Here is a 15713-nt window from a genome sequence, read left to right as displayed (position 1 = left end):
AGTGAAGTGAACAGGTTTTCTCTGAAAAAAACAATTATGGAAGAAAACCCTTCAGGATGTGCAAGACGGCCACAAATGGCAGGCATTTTCTTAGCCAGAGCTTTCTTAGAATGTTGACTTTCTCTGAAGTCTTACCTTTTTTCAATGATTATTGCAGTATTTATTTGTTCTGTTTTTGTTTAAATGGAGCCAAAGCACCATTCAGAATAGAAAACCTTGAACCCAGGAACTCTGTTGCCAGGAACACCTATTGTCACACCAGTAGAATGGCCCTTCAGTGTCTGCGGGACCTCTGAACCAGCAGGCTTGGTGCACAGACACTGGTGATCTCTAACTAAAGCATTCCGCACTGCCTCGCGTCCGCAGACTGGGTCTCTCGGGGCTGGTTTTGGACCACAGGGCATTGTGGGTAACTCCATACCTTCAGGTGTGACCTACTGCACTCTGACAGCAGAGAGATTGTTATGGCTCCGTACAGACTTGTCGCCTGACAGATCCAGTTACGTGTGGGTTAACAGAGTTTTATTTAAACATGAAAACCTCTCGAGGAGTTTCCCTCTGTGTTGAGATACCTGTTGCTTAATTGAGCTAAAATGTATTTACCTGACAGGAAGATGGAATTACAGAGTGCACAGTCACCATTACATGGGGAACGTTACCTGAAATCAGAGTTTTTTTTCAACCTACAGGGAACCTGTTTACACTTTAGTATAGTGAGTAATCCAAACTGAGCCAGCCACTGGTGGGCCTTACCTTTCACTAAACCTACAGATGGTTTCATGCGTTTTCACCAAGTTACCAGAATTCATGAATTTGAAGTACATGAAAATTATTTGATTTAAGGCTGAATTTTAGAATGTAAATAAAAGTGTGTGCGTATGTGTGTGTGCGCCTGTGCCTGTGTCTTCCTTGTAGAAGTTTCCGGAGCTGAAGTTCAAGTATGTGGAGGAAGACCAGCCTGAAGATTTCTTCATCCCGTATGTCTGGTCTCTGGTCTTTAACTCTGGAGTTGGTCTCTACTGGAACTCTCAGGGAATTGAACTCTTCAGCATGGACTCACCCTGAGTGTATGCACACACGTGTGCTACATTTCCCTCGCTTCTTGCCTCCCTTCCTCGTAACGGACTCCTGGGCTTCCATTATCTCTAGTTTCACCATCAGACCTCATCTAGAGTTCAACGGGCATGTCAATCAAAACACTGCTCAGCTATTGGACAATTGGTCCATTTGGCACAGCTGCACTACTGGGTGTAGTGCAGCTCTGTTGCGAAGCATGTTTTAAAACCTGTTTAGCATGGCTTCAAAGCCACTTTCTTTTGTTGCTTTATAACTTGAGCTTTTGTTAAACTTTATGTTGGTTTTTGAGAGGTTTTCTTGATACATTTATAACTGGTTAGGGAAGATTCAAAGGATAAACTGACACGGGGATTTGTTTTGCTTTTTTCATATTTGCGAATGTTTGTTTTTCCCTTGGGTCATTTTGATATTTTGGGCAGTCGTTAAATTTTTCGCACCAGTTTTTGTTGAAAAGCTTAATGCTTGAACTGAAAGGTCATCGTTGTCCTGATCTAGCCTTTATAATAGTTCTGATCATACTAGTGTATTGCCATGTCATTAAACCTGTTGCATACAATAGTTTTTATTATCCTTGTTGTTGTTGTTGTTGTTGTTTATTGTTATTTGTTTTCTTAGATATGTTTTAAAGAGGTATTTATTTATTGCTATAAATGTTTCCCTTAACTATAAAAGCATCTTTTTTGTTTGAGCAGTAGTACTTTTGTACACAGTCTCAAATAACAAAACTGCCCTCATTTCTAAAGCCAGTACAAATAGAAATTATTTTAGATGCTTATCTAAGGAAATTCTACATGTAAATAATCTGTGTATGGACTATAACACATCATAGATTTTTAAAAACGCATGTACATTCATAGATAAACATACAGCTACAGCATGTTAAATAGACAGGTTTTATTCTTCCGCGCGCCTGTGTATGTGTGTGGAAGAGAGATGATGATTCCAGAGAGTAGTGCCTATGTGCTGTAAAGATGTAATAAAAATCCCATTGTACACAAGATTTACAAAGAAACATCATTAGCTGTTCAAGCAAAGTGCTTCTGAGGCTTTAAAAACTGGTCTTCACCTCATGAATCACTTCACCTCATGAATCAGTCACCTTGGTTCTCTTAAGTGTTACAAACTGGTTTCACCTCCTACAGAATCAGAAGTACTTTGAAACGCTTGTGGAGTGTGTGTGTGTGTGCGTGCGCATGTGTTTTGGGGGCATTTTCCTCAAATCTCGTTTGAGTCTACTTGATTATGTAATTATGTCACCTGCTAGTCACTGAGGCTGTGTTCCTGTGTCGGCCCATTTCAGAGCACCACTGTCGCACCACTGAAAACTGAAGCCCTTTTCTTCTATTTAGTCAGCATTGATAACACACCCACCCCCACCACACACACACACACACCTTTATGTTGGTAGTTGATTGTATGCCGTAGGCCTGTGTGTGTGTGTGTGTGTGTGAGAGAGAGAGCAGCTGCACATAGGGGCCGCTACGTCCAGTGCTCGTGTGTTCTACGGAGGCAGTGTCATGCCACACTGTTCTCCTGGTCACACAAACACACTTCAGGATGGTTTCATGTCAACAGAGTTTATATAATATTTGAAATATTGCATACATGCATATTAAGAACTTAAGCAGGACTTAACATTTTTTTGTTTGTTAAATCAGTTGAACTCGAGGAAGATCAGAAGCTGTACAATGTTACTGTTCACTCAGGAAACGGAAATAAGGAGGGTGGTGATGATGAACCCTAGAAATACTCTGTTCTGCTCTTGCCATATAAATTGCCACCAATAAACATTAATGTCCAGCTTGAACACCTTTTTGTGTTTTTGTTTGTTTTAAATTGTTATATACAATATAAATGATGCAAACCTTTTTTAATTTTCTCCTTAATTCCTTTTCTGTCCCATTACCAAATGTGTGAATTTTTGTTCGATTGCTCTTTTTCTGTTGCTTCTTTCTTGTATTTTTTTTTTTTTTGTACTGACGCGGTAATAGTGCGGTTGGTAGCTGTTTGGCATGTGTGCCTGTTGTAGAACAGCCACTGTGGGATGTGAAATCGCCGGCTATCTTCACCACTCACAAGCTGCAGCTAAAAGGCCGTTTAAAATACAGGAGCCAACATGCACACTATTCCTCCTCTCACTGTTCCCCTCTTCTCCCATGGGTCGGGGGGTTTGTGTATGTGTGTGTGTGTTTTTCCTCTCAAGTGAACAGGAAGCCAGCGTTTACTGTAATTGCAGGTCACCGAAAGAGCAAACTCACATCAGAGGGCGCTCTTAAAATGGCGCCTGAAATTGTAGACGTTAGTTCAGGCCTTAATGGCCTCCTGTATTCTTATCACAACTCCATGTGTATGGTTTTGGCCTCGAATATTTTTCTGTGGGCGTTTAGGCAGCTGTTGTGCACGTTCTGTATTTGTGAGTTTTATTTGGTCTTTGTTTACTTTCACCGTGCAGCTGAGGCACACGTTATTCTCCTGGCTGTACTACATACAAGAAAAATAACAGGAAGAAGCCTAAAAACATAGTTGTGTTATTATTCCACTTTCCCAAGTAATACTGTCCGGCTCTCATGAATGGACTCTGTCCCAGTCCAGTGAACAGAACTGCCGCTCAAGTTTCAAGTGGAAGAGGGACCGATGACCAGTGCATCTCACAGTCGCTGCGAACGTGATGTTCCTTAGACTGCTTTTCTTTGGAATGTTGGAAAAAAGGATTAACTTGGAATGTTGCTTTTTGGCTGTTTTTTAAAGAATCAATTGAAGAACTATATTCCAGAATTATAGCATTTTTCCAAAGTAATTCTCTTTTCTCATCAGACATTCCTTAAATATATCTATTTACTCTGCGCCAAGTTATGAACTATTGGCGAGCTCTGTATTTGCTTATGAACATGTTTGTACACATTTTCGGAGTGTGTGTGTGTGTGTGTGTGCGCATGTGTGCGTACAGCCCTGGCAGAAACAACAGATGGGTGAGGTCTTGCTGTAATGACTTGTTACCTGGGAGGTCACCTTACCTACTCCTAGCTTTGCCTTTCAGGTGACAGCCACTGATGAATGCACTCTGGGATTCTGGGAATTGTATTTCCCGTCGACCACTGCCTGATGCTGTTTCGCTGCAGGTCTTGGGGCGAAAGGTGCCATATTACGCTGTTCTTGTTCCACCTTTTTTTTTTTTTTTAACCAAACGTCCCAATCTTAAGCAATTCAAGAGACACAGCAAAGCTGCTCTCAGATCTGCTTAAATGAGTAATCTCCTTCAGGACCACAGATGCTTCTGGGGTTTGTGAGTGGCATGAAGCAAGGTGATGAGATGGGGAGACAGCGGTTGGTGGAAGAGCTGGAGAGCTTACAAACCAACCACCCCAAGCATAACGAACGCTTGTTACACAGCACTTTACTCTTTGTAATTCTGCTTGTCTGTGTGCATTCCCTGCAGCCTGAGGGATAACGCTGACCTGGGAGCTGTTTGTGTTGTATGAGCTGATGGGCTGTTTGTTTCCTTCTTGTATTCCTTCTCCTTATTTGTTCTTTGTTTTTGGAATGTTTGATCATCCGCCTTTTGTTTGGTTTCCTCTGGGAAAACGCAGGGTGTCATTAAGTGGTAGTCATAGGTGTGAAACTGTTCCTGTTTTTCTTTACTTGTAAAGTGGCCCATACTAAGATGTTTGCTTAATTTGTGTGAAACTACTAGACCATTAGTCTATGGTGCCTTTGTGGAACTCTGAAACGGTGCTTTGAAAATTCAAAGGAGAACAGTCGGAGCAGAGGGTCCTGAGTCTCCCCACGCTGAATCCCGAGTGAGTTGTGCTGTAGAAGGCCGCCCATTCTCGCTCTCAGAGTGTGTGCTGCATAGGGCTAACGGTGAACAGCTGGGTCAAACGTCTGGGTGAAACCCAAAACTCCCCCATGTAACGGATATCCGTGCCACCCGGTGAGCGTCACTGTGGCGACGGCGGTGTCTGCTGCCCTTCTCCGTCCCAGCTGGAGTTTTTTGGTGAACAACACTGATCCCAGAATGCAAAACCAGAGACCACCTGACAACCAAGAGGGATTTCTCTCTCCCGCATGGTGTCTGCCGTGCATTTGTGGTTGGGAGTCTGACCTGTTGCGTTTTGTCTGCGGGGCAACAGGCCGAACTCTCGCCTCTCAAATGCCGTTGGAACTCCTTAAGGTAGCAGAGCCTGATTTTACAGTGCACTCCAGTGCCATATAAGACTCATAAAACTAAGGTCTAGAGTTCAGCACTCAGTCATAAACCCCTCTGAGCTGCTACAATCCCTCCTTTTCACAGAGAGGGGCAAATCAGGGGCGCAGCCTGGCATATGGCGTCCTGCTCCAGTGGCAGAGGGAGAGCGAGGCTGAAGGAGACCGTAATGACACGGGGACACGTGTCCACTGCTGGGCTGTCCTGTCTCCGTTCTCCTTCAGAGGGAACATTGTGTGTTGACCACTGCACCAGATGACGCACGGTCTCTGTCCTACTAGAGTGTGCACTCTACTCAGGCTCCTGTGCTTTTTGGTTTTTCTTTTTTTAAGTTTCTTTCATATGTGGTATCTAATTCTACCCTCCTTCCCTTTTCTGGGTTTTCTTCATTTCTTTGTACATGTGTTTTTTTTTTTTTTTAACCACCATTCATCTTTCATTTATCCCTTCCATTCAAACCTTTTACTGAAAGCACGTTCAATAGCTGGCATCCCCCCCCCCCCCCCCCCCCCGCGCGCTCATCTGCTGGCTGACACGTGCTCATACCTCTGTACCCAGACCCTAAGCTTCGTCTGCTTCCAGCGTAGATATCGGGTGAGTAATTACAGGACGCAATTACGCGGCAGGTCCTGAGAACATACAGCGGATGAAACACGTATTGAACACGTCACCAATTTTCTAAGTAAATATATTTCTAAAGGTGCTATTGACATGAAATTCTCACCAGATGTCGGTAACAACTCATCCAATCCGTGCATGCAAAGAAAACAAACCATAGATGTCCATAAATTAAGTTGTGTAATAATGAGAAATGACACAGAAGAAGTATTGGACACACTTACTAAAATGTATTTAATACTTTGTACAAAAGCCTTTGTCAGTGATGGCAGCTTCAAGGCGCCTCCTCTATGGAGTAACTAGTCGCATGCATTGCTCAGGTGTGATTTTGGCCCGTTCTTCTACACAAACACTCTTCAAATCCTGAAGGTTCTGTGGGCTCCTTCTATGAACTCTGAGCTTTAGTTCCTTCCATAGATTTTCAGTTGGATTCAGGTCAGGTGATTGGCTGGGCCATTCTAAGAGCTTTATTTTCTTTCTCTGAAACCAGTTGAGAGTTTCCTTGGCTGTGTATTTGGGATCATTGTCTTGCTGAAATGTCCACCCTCGTTTCATCATCCTGGTAGATGGCAGCAGATTTTTATCAAGAATGTCTCAGTACGTTTGTCCATTCATCCTTCCTTCAATTATATGAAGCGTGCCAGCGCCGTATGCTGAAAAACAGCCCCACACCATGATGTTCCCACCTCCAAACTTCACTGTTGGTATGGTGTTTTTGGGGTGATATGCAGTGCCTTTTGACCTCCAAACATGGTGTGTATTATGGCATCCAAAGAGTTCAATTTTGGTCTCATCTGACCAGACTATATTCTCCCAGTATTTCACAGGCTTCTCTAAATGTTGTTGAGCAAACTTTAAACGTGCTTCAACATGCTTCTTCTTCAGCAATGGTGTCTTGCATGGTGAGCGTGCATACAGGCCAGGGAAGTTGAGTGCATTACTTATTGTTTTCTTTGAAATAATTGTATCTGCTGATTCCAGGTCTTTCTGTAATTCTCCAGAGGTGGTCCTTGACTCTTCTGATAATTCTTTATCTGTCTGAAATCTTGCGGGGAGCACCTGGTCGTGGATGGTTTATGGTGGAATGATGTTCTTTCCACTTCCGGATTATGGCCCCCACAGTGCTCAATGGAACCTTCAGTAGTTTAGAAATTCTTGTCACCAATGCCATCAGTATGTTTTGAAACAATAAAGTTGCGAAGGTCTTGAGAGAGCTCACAGGTTTTACCCATCATGAGATGTTTCTCGTGTGGGACCTTGGCACCTTGGACACCTTTTTAAAGGCCATCAGTTGAACCATCTGATATTTAATTTGCACCAAGTGGCAGGATTGGGTTCTAATTACTGGTGGATTTCAGCTGGTGTCATGACTTTCCATGGCTTTTTGCACCTCTCTTTCTTCATGTGTTCAATACTTTTTAACAGCATAACTGTGGTAATTTTAAACAGAGCGAGCGCTCTGGTCTTTCACGGGAGACCCTTAATATGGGGACATCAGACTGCGGGTCTCAGCAGACAGTTACCTTGCCTGGTAACGATCACGTGAAGGAGAGGAACTTCGTTCATGGCCATTACTTCAAAACAATGTCTTGAGTTTAGAATGTTTGGTGCATGACAAAAAAAACCCCAACATGCCTCTTCATGCAGGTTTCTAAGTTCACTTTTGTCAAACAGAGAAGGATGCCCCCCCCCCCCCCCCCCCCGAATCTTGGTTCCTCTCAAAGTTTTTTCCTTGTGCTCTAGAGAGCTTTTCCTTGCCACTGTCCCCTTTGGCTCACTCACTGGGGACTTGGTCTTGGACATTTGTAAAGCTGCTTTGCTATATAAATAAATTTTTTTTACATTTGACTTTCTAATAGGGTCCCCCTTTTTTAAAAGAGAATTTGTATTACCTTGAATTATTTAAGAATACTTCTTAATGGCTCAAAGTATTAGAAAACACTTCAGTGTATTTCTTCAGTATCCTTATGACATTATTTCATAACTTGGAATGGCACATCTGTCTGTCCCCTTCATTCTGTGTTCACTTCTCTGAGTCATACGCAGAAACGTCACCACAAATGGAGCTGCTTCTTTTCCAGCGAACGTTGCTAGGATCCATAGCCGGACGTTAACCGGCTGGAGGAGGAGTTGTGATGAGGTTGCAGCTTTGTCGTGGGTCTGGCTGTGAGCTTGGCGCCAGCGTGGGCACCTGATGTCCTCTCCGTAGGACTGCCTTCATTCCGCCCTCGGTCTGACAAGCCAGCATGACCTTTGACCTCATCAGCGAGGTGAGGGTCAGGCTGCTTCCTGTGCCCTGTTCGCATGTGGTTCATGTGTGGGGAGTAACATTTGTCAACACGCCTTGGCGTCCTGCTTTAATCTGCTATCATCCGTTTGGTAGCTGCTGAGCGTGTCCAATATTTGTAAGTACAACTGAGCTACCAGTTCTTTTTCAGTGTTTTATTTTGTGTCAGCCATTTTAAATACTTGGTTATTAAGGACAACGTGCAATGTCCATGAGACCATCACCCCCCCAAATGTCACCATTCTCTCACACGACTGTGCTCCACAAATACGTCCCTTAGGACACATTTCCCTAAAATGTCAAACTCCAGTCTCCAATTATGTTTCATGCCAGGACTTGCCTTTGTGGGTTTGTAAATAGTTTGAGACACAGGACGCATCCATGCACGTTGTAAAAATAAATAAAAGTTGATTTTAAAATGTATTCATTAAAAATGTATTCAAAGTACTTCATTTAAACTGTATTCAGACTTGATCTGGTTGACGTAGCGTTTGTGTTCACAGTGGGTTTGATACTGATGCCATGTTTGCCAGGACTACAAAAATGCTCAACACGATCAAATGTGTATTTCAGTTTGGCTTTATTTTTCCCCAAGTTTGTGCATTTACACTGACATATTTGTCACACCTTTTAATTGTGCACAAAGGAAACATCACAAATTTTATGTATATTTAAAAAAGTGTTTTCTCCCTTTTTCTGCTTTTTCCCCTTTTGAAGTGTTTGGTGTTGTGATCGTGTGCTCTTCTATTAACTTGAAGTAGTTGTGTCATTTTCCCCATTAAAAGTGACGCATTCTTTGTCATCTGTGTTTATTTATTTTGAATAGACTTAGAAATTTGACGCCCGTTTCCGTTTTTATTAACATATCGGCCTAATGACTTAAGCCCCCCCCCCCCCCCCTTTTTTTTTGCGCGACCACAAAAGGGGGTCTAATGAAAGCAGTGGGGGAGATTTAACCAAAATGCGAGTTTCCCCCGAACTCCAGTTCACCGTCCCCCGCTCAGAAACCTCCCCTGCGTCCGTCTGCGGTCACGCTTCCAGACGCGCGTACAATGCGCAGGGCTGCGGGCGCGCGGCGCCAGTGGGGAATCCGCGAACAATAGGGCGCGAGCCGTTGAGTGGCGGCGCCTCTCGAGCGCACACAGCCCATCATCATCATTATCATCCTCTTTTCTGCCCTGCAGCGACGTAGACTGGCACCCACATTAACATACTGCGCCTCCCCTACTGTCTAGGGCACAATTAGGCAACAACAGCGCTCTGTCTGCCTACAGTCACTCCAAGGGCCAGATGTTATCTAGGTCCCCTATTCATTCATTCATTTATTTATTTGCTCTCGAAGTTTGTCTCAAACGCAATATCTCCAAATGAGGTTAGGTCACCTCAAGCCAGAAGAAAATATTTATTTTTTTCAGCCGTTTGAGTATTGAATAAACGTCGGTTAATTTAATAAGTTTTGTTTAACATGTGCCTATTGCACGCAATGTGCATAAAACTCGTTCCGTGCGTATTTCCAGTCGTTAAAAATGACGTAAGTCTTAAATAGCCCTTCGTGTCACGAGTACACGTGCGTGTTTGCGCAGAAGTGACACTCCTAAAGGCTAAACGTGCACACTGCGCGCGCCTAAAAGGTTAGCTATCCCTGCAAGAGTTGTCCTGGTAGAGAAAAAAGGGCGCGCGGCGGGGGGGGGGGGGGGGTGACATTCTGAAAGTGTGAGCGCGCGCCCTGTCTTTGCGCACGAGTCTCTCACCTTCGTGCCGAGACCATTATTGTAATGGAGGCTGGCGCGCCAGAATAAAGGTGCAGGCGTCCTCTCCGGCTGTCATCCAAGCAGCGCAGGTGTAGGTTGCGAGGTGATGGAGTGCTCTGTTAAAATGGCTGGTCCCCACAGCCCATGCGAGAGTGAACACGATATTGACTGCAGAGGGAAGCCGGCAGGAATGGCGCACGTCAAAGTTAGGATTTAACCAGAAGGCGGCAGCAGTCTCTGTCCTTGCTTCCGACTGCCAGTGAGGCTTATTATACGTACATTCACACGCAGTGTTCGTGCACAGTAATGATGACGACGATTACAACAACTATAATAATATAGAATCCGCGGAGGTTTGAACGACTCCAATTTATAATAACGCGTAAAAAATAGTGAATGGCAATATGGTGAAAGGCGTTATGAACGTTCTTACCAAGATCTTGCCAAACAACCCCAAGTAACCCAGAAGCAGCCCTGCTAGGCCTCTTCTAAAACATCGTAAGGTTATGGGCAGCAGTCCGTAAGAAACCTTTGTTTTTTGTCAACGTTTCAACCTAGCGTTGATAACTTTTGAAACTTTCGGAAAAATGTAACCTTTAAAACTGATGTTCTCTGGTAGTAAGCTACTTGATCTGGTGTTTGCGCAACACAATCACTTTTTTTAAGCGACAGGGTGTCTAGACAACCACGTGACGGGGCGCGCCAATGCGCACTGGAGACGGCGCTGTGCGCGCAGCGGCGAGCGCAGGCAAGGGCACTTCACTCCCCAGCCTCCGCTGAAGACGCACCGCGTCTCTTTGTCGCTGCTGCGCTCGCATGTTTCTCAGGCTCCGAGACTTCGTGCAGCTGGAGAACTGAAGTTCGGGTTTTCGGAGCTTTAGTTGTGGTAAAACGGACGTCGGCTACGCTATGTAGTGTAGGGTATTCAGTCGAAAACGCAAGTATTTCTCTCGGGTAGATTTTTTTTCCCTTCTCCAGGCTCTCCGTCGGGTCAGACGTGGATATACTCGAGTGCGCTTTGGCTCTCTAGAGAAGAACATTTGTTTCCTTACAAACGATGGGATCAGATATATGCTGAAGATTAGCGCTGCAGCATACATGGTCGGATAGACTGTTTGGAGGAAAGGAAAGCACGACGGACAGCATCCACTGAGAGACCGCAAATGTCTGAAATCGGATCAAGAATTGTGTGGATTTAAGCGAAGAATACCGGGGCGACTTCGGCTTCTAACGGATTGTTTTAATTCCAGCACATTAACCCTGCCAACGTTTCCCGGTTCTGTGGCGACATCACAGCCGCACATTGGTCATAAAGAGTTACTTACAGCGCGTTTAAGGCACGCATGTAGCGTTAATAACAGCCTTAGTTTTGCTCCCTTACAGTTTCTTCTTTGCTGCTCTTCAGTTTTTTCTCTCTCCTTTTTGACGGGGATATTTTAAAGATGATTATTTTTTAAATGTTGACAGCGTTATCATAAGCTGGGTGACAGACTGACCTGAGAGTAAATACTGTCCTGTTGAGGATTTTTGTGTAGCTTAGTTTGTATAAAATTAAAGTCTGGCGTATGCTACAGATTGTCTTTGCTGCTCCAGCTTCCAGCTTTTCCACAGTATCCTCTCAGGCTGCTTGGCGTTGCCTGGACTCGGATCCCGGAATCTTCATGATTTGCGGACATCATGCTCGTTTTTTAGCCGGGAAACCCTCTTTTCGTCCCGCATGTTCAGGACCAAACGATCGGGGCTCGTCCGACGACTCTGGAGGAGCCGTGCGCCCGTCGAGGGCGACGGGGAGGCGGATCCGGGAACGCATGGATCCGGGGGCTGCTGTATGGCTAAAACGCCCAAGGCTGGCCGGTCTAACCCCGGGACGGAGGCTGAACTGAAAGCACTGACCCACTCGATACTGAAAAAAATAAAAGAGAAACATTTGGAGGTGCTTTTGCAGGCGGTGGAGTCGAAAGGTGGCGCGCGGAGCCCCTGTCTTCTCCTCCCGAGCAAAGTGGACACCAAAGTGGGTCAGCCGTGTTACCCTCTCCCTCTGCTGCTCTTTAAAGTGTTCCGCTGGCCGGACCTCCGCCACTCCTCGGAGTTAAAGAGGCTACCTTGCTGTGAATCGTATGGGAAAATGAATCCAGAGCTAGTTTGCTGCAACCCGCACCACATGAGCAGGCTGTGCGAACTAGGTAAGCGCTCGCTTTCAATTCGGGTCTAAAAATACCGTCTCCTCCCAGTGGTTCCAGTTGGAGGGGGTTAGTTATCGGTCTGTGGTGTGTCTTAACGCCGGTCATTGCGGTGTTATAAGGGGCAGAGGAGATGGGATGCTTTGTGCTGCCTTTTTGTCGCTCTCAGCAGCTGCCGAGTTTTGAGATGTTGTAATAGTGACTACGCCAATAAGCCAAGCGCGTTAATATGTCATCTCCTGCTTCCTATTACACTGGAGCCTGCGAAGATTTACAGCCCACTGGCTGGTGACGGCAGCTGTGTACGAGTGAACAAGTTTTCATAAGCAGCATGTTATCCGACCTTCGTTAGTTCTGATGAGGCTCTGGTTTTGCCCGTATGGTCAAAAACATGGCTATTAGCTTTCCTTTGCGTTTACTCTCCTATTAACATTTATCATTATGTCGCTACAATTGACTAAGCATGTTCGGTGTCTATTAAAATTCACTGAAAAGGCCTTTTTTATTCTCTTATATACATCCGTTAGAAACTTGATGAAGAGAATGGCCCAGGGTTACGTTAATGTTATTTAAACAGGAAACTCAATCCCCGGTATTTTCCTGGCAGTTGCAGGCAAATTTTTTTTCTAAGACTTCACCCTCTGTACATTGACATCGATTAATGTTCAACTTTTGCGAGGCCCTGGTTCGCTAGGGGGTAAAGTCGGTTTGCAGTCATCACGGCTTTTCGGTCTCCGGCCAAAAGAGCCCCCCCCACCCCCCGCCTCTCGCGGAGTCTGGCGCCGGGCGGCTCCGTGTTTATCTGTGTGCCGAGCATCAAGGCGATCGCCGCCGCGGTGCCCTGCCTGCGGTCCTCTCTGCTGAGACAAACAGCTTTCCAAAAGAGTGCCAGGTGTTATCAGAAGTTTCTATCTTCTACGTTTGCTCATGGTCGCTCTTCTCTTCTGTTTTGGTAGAATCCCCTCCTCCTCCGTACTCACGCTATCCGATGGACTTTCTTAAACCACCCGGTAAGTTTGTTTTTTAATATGTTGTCGTTCTGCTCTTGCAATCGTTATTTTTATAATTAATTTATAATTCTACTTTTATCAAATTTCCCCTCTCACAAACTACAAGAAAGTGCTGTTTCTCACTCACTGTGTGTGTGTGTGTGTGTGTGTGTGTGTGTGTGTGTGAGAGAGAGAGAGAACTACAACACAGACTCCCAGTGATGTGTTCTTCTGCTGAATTTATCATAGACAGAAAAGCAGCCAGTCTGCCAGGCAGGAATAGCAGGAGGCCAGAGCCTAAATTCACTCCAGCCTGGCACCAGGGTGGGGCAGGTGAATGGGCAGTTCTGATAAGCGGAGGAGATGTGGCTCACGCACAGGGGGAGATGTTGAGAGATCTTTGGAGCCATTCTTTATCTGCTGAATTAATCTGAGGTTTTGGGAGTGTCTGCGCACAACACCCATCCTCCCTTTTCTTCTCTCGCTTACTTTCTGTCAGTCTTTCTCGTTATGCTGAGGCAGATGAGCGCCTGTGTTCGTTGTGGGTTAATTAAAAGGCCTGCCCCCGTCTCTTCTCGCAGGGTAATGTTTTGAGTTAGAAAAAAAGGTGTGTGCGATATATAGAGGGGGAATAACATTAACCTCTTGCTTGCTTGCTGGTTCTGAGTCATCCACTTAGGCATTAGTCATGGCTTTTATGAATCAAATTTTTTTGCAAGCAAGAGTGTGCGTGCGTGTGTGTGAATGAAAGAGACGCCATGGTGGAGGAAGGTCTGTTTGGGGACGGCGCTTCCTTTAAGGACTCTGACTCTTCCATTAACTGCTTATTGCATGAGAGAGAGAGAGAGAGAGAGATTGGGAGATGCAGCATCTCTGCTGAAAGAGAGAGTGTCTCAATGCTAAGAGGAAGTCATTTGTCGCCACAGCTGTGTTTCTATGAAGGTGTGTGCGTGTGTCAGAGACAGATATTAATAGGACAATAGAGCAAGACTGTGGAGAGTTGCTTCATTTAGTCAAACTGAGTCCTTTGTTACTGCTTTGTTGTCACTGGTCTCTGAGCTAATGTTTCTCCTGTTCACACACACGCACACACACACGCGCACGCACACACACACACACACACACACACACACACACACACACACCTTTCACAGTGGAGCGTGAAGGGCGGGTCATTTGTGTTACTTGCATATCAATTGTTTAACCCCCAATCAAAGCAAACCCACAGACGCTGATTGAGAGAGAGCTGTGAAGTCCCACTCTGGACGAGGTGAAACTAGACCCCCCTGTCCCAGCATAAGGCTTCTCAAGCTTCTGGACTCCCTCGCTGCATCCGAGGGTCGGGGTCAAGGGGGTTGGGCTGGGTTTCCGCGGAGACGAGGGGTGTTTTTGTGGAACCAACAATTTGAAGTTTAAAGCATTGCTGTGACTTGCCTATAGTAGATGTCTGGGCTAAACAGGAGCTTATGTGTGTGTGTTTGTGTGAGAGTGTCTTTTAGAGTGTGATTCTGTGTATATGTAAGAGAGAGATTGTGTGTGTGTGTGTTGGGGGGGGGGGGTGTATTTTGTGTCAGTATCAGGGGCTGAGTAGTGTAGCAGTCACCTTACTATAACAGTACGGGCATCCCAAACGCCACACAGCCTCTCTCTCTTCTCTCTCTCTCTCTCTCTCTCTCTCTCTCTCTCTCTCTCTCTCTCTCTCTCTCTCTCTCTCTCTCTCTCTCTCTCTCTCTCTCTCTCTCTCTTCTCTCTCTCTCTCTCTCTCCTCCTCCTCCCTCCCTCCCTCTCTCTCTCTCTCTTTCTCCCTCCCTCCCTCTCTTTCTGTGGTCAGTGAGTAGGTCTCAGGTTTGACTGTACATCTCATTAGTTTGACCACAGCAGAGGGAACCTGCTACGACTGCAGGCAGCTGACCGGTCCTCTAAGAGAGGCCGGAACCCAGAGGAGTCCAGGCGCTGAGCCCTGGAGATCCTTCTGCTCTCAACATGTCTGTGCCCTCAGTCCAGCAGTGCACAGGACATTAAACAGCTGTTTCTAGACTGACATTCCCAGTGCTGTCAATACCAATGGATTTCCCTCCTCTCATAATGATTATACAGGCATGTTGCTAACTAGTAGGCTTGCTGGCTGCTGTTGAATATCGAATCTTAAGCCATGTTGTGGATTGGTTAAGTTTAGGGGCAGAGAGATAGCAGAGTTTCCATTTAAACTCCATGTCCAGACATTTAACTGTTGCACAATCTTTTGAGAGAGGAGGCGTTTGATTGGCTGGTTGAGTTGGTGGGTGGGACTACCAAGTATTTATATTCTCTGTATGGAATGTATAATTACCTGCAGTTCTAATCACTATGGAAACCCCACAAAGTCCTGTTGAGGGCTGCTTAATGGCGCTAGAAGTCTTTTACACACACTCACACACATATCACACACACACACACACACACACACACACACACACACACACACACACACACACAGAATAAGAGTTTTCCCTGTCTGCTGGCATGCCATTTAGAGAATTTACTGTACACAGCCTTCAAGGCTGAGGCCATTTCCTGTCTCTTTCATTGTTTTTGGCTTGATGGAGTGTATCCTGCTAAACTGTATAT

At 45.4% G+C, this 15713-nt stretch overlaps 2 protein-coding genes across 4 annotated transcripts in view; both read left to right on the top strand.

Annotated features, from left to right (window-relative positions):
• dym (dymeclin) overlaps positions 1-2884 on the top strand; it is a 56777-nt gene extending 53893 nt beyond the window's left edge. For all 3 annotated transcript variants that reach the window (XM_081718803.1, XM_035527043.2, XM_035527042.2), the window contains one exon: positions 916-2884. In XM_081718803.1, coding sequence (XP_081574929.1) covers positions 916-1065 — 150 coding nt within the window. In that variant the 3' untranslated portion in view covers positions 1066-2884. The remainder of the gene's footprint in view (positions 1-915) is intronic.
• A 7692-nt stretch (positions 2885-10576) lies between these two features.
• The window catches only part of smad7 (SMAD family member 7), a 15488-nt gene continuing 10351 nt past the window's right edge, over positions 10577-15713 (top strand). Inside the window, exons 1-2 of the mRNA XM_027004287.3 lie at positions 10577-12120; positions 13074-13127. Coding sequence (XP_026860088.1) covers positions 11655-12120; positions 13074-13127 — 520 coding nt within the window. The 5' untranslated portion in view covers positions 10577-11654. The remainder of the gene's footprint in view (positions 12121-13073; positions 13128-15713) is intronic.

Source organism: Electrophorus electricus, chromosome 8 (assembly GCF_041902795.1).
Source record: "Electrophorus electricus isolate QZ-2024a chromosome 8, ASM4190279v1, whole genome shotgun sequence".
Classification (NCBI taxonomy): Eukaryota; Metazoa; Chordata; class Actinopteri; order Gymnotiformes; family Gymnotidae; genus Electrophorus; species Electrophorus electricus.
Note: the sequence above shows the minus strand (reverse complement) of the source record. Positions and strands in the feature narration are given on the sequence as shown.